Source organism: Myotis davidii, unplaced genomic scaffold (genome assembly GCF_000327345.1).
Source record: "Myotis davidii unplaced genomic scaffold, ASM32734v1 scaffold1754, whole genome shotgun sequence".
Classification (NCBI taxonomy): Eukaryota; Metazoa; Chordata; class Mammalia; order Chiroptera; family Vespertilionidae; genus Myotis; species Myotis davidii.
Genome location: NW_006285993.1, coordinates 447967 through 454999, shown reverse-complemented (window position 1 = coordinate 454999; position 7033 = coordinate 447967). Strand labels below are relative to the sequence as shown.

General features: G+C 56.3%; 1 protein-coding gene across 1 annotated transcript in view; it reads left to right on the top strand.

The window, feature by feature from the left end:
* The window catches only part of LOC102754125 (integrin alpha-M), a 5198-nt gene extending 120 nt beyond the window's left edge, over nucleotides 1-5078 (top strand). The window contains exons 2-13 of the mRNA XM_015559676.1: nucleotides 1-13; nucleotides 163-236; nucleotides 507-648; nucleotides 741-860; nucleotides 1674-1753; nucleotides 2550-2633; nucleotides 2960-3035; nucleotides 3799-3906; nucleotides 4084-4167; nucleotides 4342-4455; nucleotides 4535-4636; nucleotides 4878-5078. Coding sequence (XP_015415162.1) covers nucleotides 2620-2633; nucleotides 2960-3035; nucleotides 3799-3906; nucleotides 4084-4167; nucleotides 4342-4455; nucleotides 4535-4636; nucleotides 4878-5078 — 699 coding nt within the window. The 5' untranslated portion in view covers nucleotides 1-13; nucleotides 163-236; nucleotides 507-648; ... (1 more) ...; nucleotides 1674-1753; nucleotides 2550-2619. The remainder of the gene's footprint in view (nucleotides 14-162; nucleotides 237-506; nucleotides 649-740; nucleotides 861-1673; nucleotides 1754-2549; nucleotides 2634-2959; nucleotides 3036-3798; nucleotides 3907-4083; nucleotides 4168-4341; nucleotides 4456-4534; nucleotides 4637-4877) is intronic.
* The last annotated feature ends 1955 nt before the right edge of the window (nucleotides 5079-7033 follow it).

Genomic DNA, 7033 nt, shown 5'->3' with positions numbered 1-7033 from the left:
CTTCACAGCCGCGGTGAGTCCTGGAGGCGGGCCCTGCAGGGCAGGGGAGGTCCCGATGCCATCATGGTTGGAACTCATTTCATTTCAAAATTGTATTTTATTGTTTCATTTCACAGCGTTTCACTATTTCCTTTCGTTTCATCATATCCTATTTTCTTGCAGTTTCCCTTTGAGAAGAATTGCGGCAATGACAGTGTCTGCCAGGATGACCTCAGCATCAGCTTCAGTCTCACCAAGTGCGTTTCTCTTCCTCGTCGCCGCCTCCCAGCAGCTTCAGTCTCACCAAGTGCGTTTCTCTTCCTCATCACCACCTCCCAGCCGACGCGGACACCGGGTGCTCGGCCTCCCCCGCCCCAGGAGCCGGGCACAGCCGCTGTTTAGGCGGTGTCTGCGTGGCTGCCCTCCCACCGGCTTCTCTCTCCAAGTGTCCACGCCTCTTCCCCCTGAGAGCCGACCTCCCCCAGGGGAGCCCTCAGCATCTCTGGCCTGGCTTGTCCCCCCCACAGCCTGCACACCCTGGTGGTGGGTGGTCTCCGGAACTTCAACGTGACGCTGACTGTGAGGAACCAGGGCGAGGACTCCTTTGGGACTCGGGTCGCCTTCTTCTACCCGCCTGGCTTGTCCTATCGGACGGTGTCAGGGGTGCAGGTAGCCAAATACTTCTCAGGCTCCCCCTGGCCTTCTTTCTGGGTCCCCAGGAAGTGGCTGAAGTCACCACCTCTGCTTCCCTTGCCTTCCAGTCCCCGCAGTCATGGCGATCCTGGCGCGTGTCCTGTGATCCCGGCCCCTCCACCCAAACCAGGACCTTGCAGAGCGGCAGCTGCGCCATAAACCACCCCATCTTCCCAAGCAACTCAGAGGTCAGGCTGCGGACCCCGCTCACCTTTTCTCCTTCGTCTTCTTCTGAATTCCCTTCTTTCCCTCCTCCTCCCCCTCCCCCTCCCCACCTTCTCCTCCTCCTTCTCTTATTCCTCTTATAAAGCTTCCTTTTGTGAGAAACAGCTTTATTGAGATATAATTCAAATACCACACCACCCACCCATTTAAAGCATTCCCATTCGGTGGCTCCTAGGTTGTTCACAGGCTTGTGCGTCCATCATCTCGATCAATTTTAGAATATTTTCTTACCCCAAGAAACGACTCTGCTCCCCTTAGCCATCAGCCCCCGTTCCTATTTCTCCCAGCCCCAGGCCACCGCTAGCCCGCTTTCCGCCTCCAGATCCTCCATCCTGGACAGGGCGCACCAGAGTGTCCCATAGCACGTGGTCCTCCGTGACCAGCTCCTTTCACGCAGCAGCAGGTTTGCAAGGATCATCCACGTTGCAGAACTTCATTGCTTTTGCCTGCTGAGGGCTATTCTGTTAGCCCAGGGGTCCTCAGACTTTTTAAACAGGGGCCAGTTCTCTATCCCTCAGACCGTTGGAGGGCCGGACTATAGTTTAAAAAAAACTATGAACAGATTCCTATGCACACTGCACATATCTTATTTTGAAGTAAAAAAACAAAACGGGAACAAATACAATATTTGTATTTGCGTGTGGCCCGCGGGCCGTAGTCTGAGGACCCCTGTGTTAGATGGATGCACCACCCTTGACTTATTCATGCTTCCATTAAGGAACACGTGATTGTTTCTTCTCTCCTATTCTTGTTATCTCTCTTTTCTCCAACTCCAGGTCACCTTTAACATCACATTGGACGTGGACCCTGATGCTTCCCTTGGAGACAGACTGCTTCTCAAGGCCAATGTGACCAGGTACAGGCATGCTCTGTGTTAGATCACGCCCACTCCTCCCCCCTACCCCCCAACACACACTGGTTCTTGCTTCAGCTCATTCATTCAACAAACACTGAATGAACACCCACACCCACCATGTGCCAGGCATTGGGCCCAGTGCTGGTGGGACAGGGATGGACCAGACACTGAGGCTGCCCTCACAGAGGTTATCACTTAGTGGCAAAGGTAGGCAGGAGTGCTGGCGATTACCATACACTGAAATGGGCTGTCCTGTGTTCTCGGGAGCTGGGTGTTCAGAGAGGAATCCTGGAGAAGATGTGCTAAGGCTGTGAGTTGGCCAAATAAAGGCATAAATTGCGGGGGCGGGGGAGGGGGGGCGTGAAGACAGAATGAAGGTGGAGCGTACGGAGGAAGAGCCGGAGACTGGAAGATCGGACTGTGTGGGGCGTGGCCCGGGCACATGACGTAGGGTTTAAGGAGTGGCTGAGAGGTTGGCATAACTGAGATAGTGTCATAAACTGGCTGATGGGTGCTATCGGCACATTTGCAGCGTGACCTGGGCGTGACAAGATCGCATTTGCATGGTAGAAAGACACCCCCAGGAGGCCTGGGGCTTGGGGTGGGAGCACTTTCGAATTCAGGGACTAGTGAGAAGAAGGCAGCACACACATCTGGGAAGTAGGGGTGGGCCTGGGCGAGGTGGAGGCAGGGGGTGGAGAACAGTGGTGGGTGGGATGCAGAAAGGGCTAACTTGGTGGCTGGTTTGAGGTGGAGGGAGAGGAAGAGAGAGAAGAAAAGCTCTGTCTCCCTTCAGTGAGAACAACTTGCCGAGAACCAACAAAACGGAGTTCCAGCTGGCGCTGCCCGTGAAGTACACGGTCTACATGGTGGTCGCCAGGTGCTGCGCCCAGAGCTCCCCTCCCCTGCGCACGGGCCGGACGGGCCATTGAGCACCCGTGTGTGTCAGTCTGCACGCGTATGCCCATGTGCTCTGAGGATAAACATGCATGCGTGTGCGTGTACATGGGTATTTGTATACATGAGCATGTGTGTGTGCATGTGCGTGCACATGTGTGTGAGGCCCCTTGCACTCCATCCTGCTCGCACCCTCTCAGGCCTGCATTACCCATGTCCCTGTTTACCCCTTCCACATGTAGTACGAGACTCCCCTTCCAGAACATTCCTGATGTTCTCTCACCGGCTCCTTCTTCTTTCTACCATCAGCCGTGAGGTCTCCACCAAATATCTCAACTTCACAGCTTCAAAGAAGACCAGCCACGTCATAAACCATCAGTATCAGGTGGGGAGCCGAGAGGCCGGGCCGGGGTGCAGAATGGTGATGGGAAGCGTGCGTCGGGGCCTGCTGTGTGCCAGGCTCTGTCCGAGCTCCCTCTCACTCTACACACACGTACGTGCGTACACGTATGTACATACCGTCATTCCTCAGTCTCCGCAGGACGTTAGTTGCAGGATCCCCCTTTACCCAAATCCGTGATGCTCACGTCCCTTAGATAAATGGTGTCGTTGTTGCCTATAACCCACGACATTCTGGATCGCTGAGATCCCAGTGCAGTGTAAATGCTACGTGAACAGCTGTTGTGCTGTATTGCTTAGGGAATGATGACAAGAAGTCGGCACGTGTTAGGCAACCGTCACAGGCCTAGCTACATAGCTCACACCAGCAACAACATAACATTTCCTTCTGGATATTGTCTGTGCTTTACCCACGGCGCCCAACCCGTGGGTGCTGCGGGGCGGCTGTACACACGTACACGATTCACTCATTTTACCTCCATAATGACTGTGACGGAGGCACCGCCCCGTTTACAGGGTGAGACACGGCTCAGCGAGGTTGATGACACCCTGGGGTCTCACCACAGTGAGGATGAGCCGCTGCCTAGCACCAGCCCCGCTGGCCCGTGAGCAGGTGTTTAAGGCCACACTTGCCGGCCTCCCAGAAAGCAGGTGGCGGGCGCCTGGTCACCAGGTGTCCTGGGCAGGTGGGGGCTGGGTGCAGCGACAGCGAGGCCGGCGCCCTCATACCCCGCCCCCGCCGCTTGCAGTTCAGCAACCTGGGGCAGAGGAGCCCCCCCATCAGTGTGGTCCTCTGGATCCCCATCCGGCTGAACCAGGTGACCGTGTGGGGCGACCCAGACGTCGTCTTCTCCCCGGTAAGCCGTGGGCCCCACTCCTCCCTCCACAGCCCCGGTCTTTCCTAAAATCTCTGTTTCCTCTGCTGGGTTTTGGAGCCATTTCTGACCGCCTCTTGGGCCTAGGACATCTCCCCCTCCTTCGGGGGGCACCCAGGAGCCCTCACGTCTCCCTTCACAGCACCCCTCTTTCCTCAGAACCTGAACAGGACATGCCACCGGGAGGAGAGGGTGCCCCCTCGCTCCAGCTTCCTGGCTGAGCTGAGCAAGGCTCCAGTGCTGGTAAGAATGCGGGCAACCCCAGCTTCAGGCCACGCAGACTCAGCACTGCCCCCGGGTTGGTGCCGGCGGGTGGTGGCCACGGAGTCTCAGCACTGCCCCGGGGTTGGTGCCGGGGGTGGCCCGGGTGCGTGCTCTGCACCAGCTTCCCCAGGCCCCCTCCTCCACGCCCCCTAGAGCTGCTCCATCGCCATGTGCCTGAGAATCCAGTGCGACATCGCCTCCTTCGGCAGCCAGGAGGAGTTCGGGGTCGCCCTCACCAGCAACCTCTCCTTTGACTGGTACATCAAGGTATGCGGGGCCCGAGGCTCAGCGGGTCTGGACACGATGCTGCCCAGGCCCGCGCCCAGCTCTGCCTGTCTCTCCCCAGACTCCGCACAACCACCTGCAGGTGGTGAGCACAGCGGAGATCCTGTTTGATGACCGGAGGTTTGCCCTGCCCTCAGGTCAGGAGGTGTTGGTCCGGGCCCAGGTAGCTAACTGTCTGGGCCCAGAGGGGCTCCTGGGAGGGGGAGGGGAGGCTGGATGTGGGGCTGTCTGGGTAAAGAGAGGGAGATTGAGAGAGGCGGGGAGGAGGGGGAGTGAGGGCTGGGGTTGGGGGCACGGGGAGGGTTAGTCATTAGGCCCAGGGTGCAAGGTCTGGCTGGGGGACCTCCAGAAACCCAGAGCCTGTCTCCCCTGGCGCGCCCCTCCCTTCCCCTTCCCTGCCCCAGACAGAGACCAAGGTGGAGCCATATGAGGTGTACGACCCGGTCCCGCTCATCGTGGGCAGCTCCGTGGGGGGGCTGGTCCTCCTCGCCCTCATCACAGCCGCTCTGTACAAGGTACTACTCCCTGGGCGCCCTCTGCCTGCCCCTCCCGCCCCCTCGCTGCTTCCTTCCGGGCTTGACTGCCGCAGTGCAGCCGCTGTGTGACCTTTGGCAAGTCCCAGGCCTCAGCTTCTTCAGCTGTAAAATGGGAACGCAAATACCCATTTGGTGAAGGTAATTGAGTTAATGTGTGCAGAGCACTTAGAGTGACCACTATACCAGGAGCAGCTCTCCTCCTTCTTACAGTATTTTCTTTTCTTTCTTTCCTGGCCCCAATGTTTTTAAAAAATATATTTTTATTGACTTCAGTGAGGAAGGGAGAGGGGGAGAGAGATAGAAACATCAATGATGAGAGAGAATCATTGATCGAGTGCTGCAGCCCCTGGAGGTGCCCCACCCCAGTAGCTGCTCCTGCCCGCTGCGTGGCGTCTCCTGCAGCCAGCAGGACCCTGGCTAGACCAACGCACAGGCGGCTACACAGGCACATCTGTCCGTCTGTCTGTCCGTCCAGAGACTGGTGCTGATGTCTCACTCAGAAAAGACCTGCTTGGGTTTCCATTCCCATTCTTGTTTGCGTGCGAGTGTGTGTGCGAGTGTGTGGGGTGTGTGTCTCGGATGTCTCTTGCATGTGGGTCAGAAGCTTTGGCAAACCCTTGGCCACAGGGGATGCTCGGGCCGCGGGCGTGTGGGTGAAGGCCCGTTCAGCCTTCCTCCAGGACAGTGATGGCAGCTCCTGCGGGAGGACCTGAAGTGAAGGCAACAGATGCCGTCCCTGCGGAAGGAGTGAGGCCTCTCTTTGCGGGCGAGCGCGCACCTGCAGAAGCCTGGACAGCCATGGCCCAGGCCGCTTGGGGAGCCATGCTAACTAAGGCCTGGACCTGGTCAGCCAACAGCGTCCTGCCAAACCCACTCCACACCAGAGCTGAAAGCGTCCTGTAGGCAATGACACACCTCCCTTTACCTATCAGTTATTTACTATTTTAATGTTACTTTTATTCTTTGAATTGATCAACCTGTTCATAGTATAAGTCAAAGGTCTCCCTTCCAGCCTGATCGCCCCAGCCATTTAAGTCACTTCTGAAGGGCAGTCAAGTCGATGTGTTTTCGGGTCCCCTTCCCAAAGACGATGCAAACACACACCAACACATGCACACACACACGCACACACACACACATGCTTCTCACACAAATGATAGCACAGGTTATTTATCCTCTTCTGCATCATGCTTTTTCATCATAGAGCTCAGACATTGTTTCATATAAGACATAAAGAACTTAATTCATTATGTCATGAGATGGTGAATAATAAATTGAAAATATGTCATTTTTGCATATGTGTAAAGATATTTTAAAGGATATATTCCCAGAAGTTTGCATTCTCCCAAAAGCAAACCCAAGATAAGAATTTCAGTGAAAGAATTGTGTTTAACAGCGGTATCAGGAAATACCAATAGAGAATAGAAGTCCCATAACCGAGGACTTGCAGAAGAAGCCACACTGAGATTGGTAGGAAGGGCAGAGACACAGAAAGGACTGGCCCTGCTTCCATGAGTGGCAGCCGGGATCCCAGAGTGACAGCTCAGCTGCAGAGGTCCCCCCTGGGGGGCATGGGGTCTCACCCCCAGCCGGCTCCCCAGCCCAGAACAGCAGAGCCAGGTACCCTCAGGCACAGGGATTCATTCATAACATCTGGCTGTGAACATGAGAGGGGGCCCTGCTTCCATGAGTGGCAGCCGGGATCCCACAGTGATAGCTCAGCTGCAGAGGTTCCCCTGCGGGGCATGGGGTCTCACCCCCAGCCAGGCTCCCCAGCCCAGAACAACAGAGCCAGGTACCCTCATGCACAGGGACTCATTCATAACATCTGGCTGTAAACATCGGCAGGGATTCTGTCTGCCAGGGAGAGATGGAAGTCTGCTAGAGACACGGGGCCCTCTTAAAGGGCCAATGCACAAAATCTCATTTGCAGCCCATTACCTCCTAGCAGTGGAGGGCATAGCGGACTGGAATCATGTGAGGAGAGACCGGAGTGGCTCTGGGGAGAGAGAGCTGAAGGGACA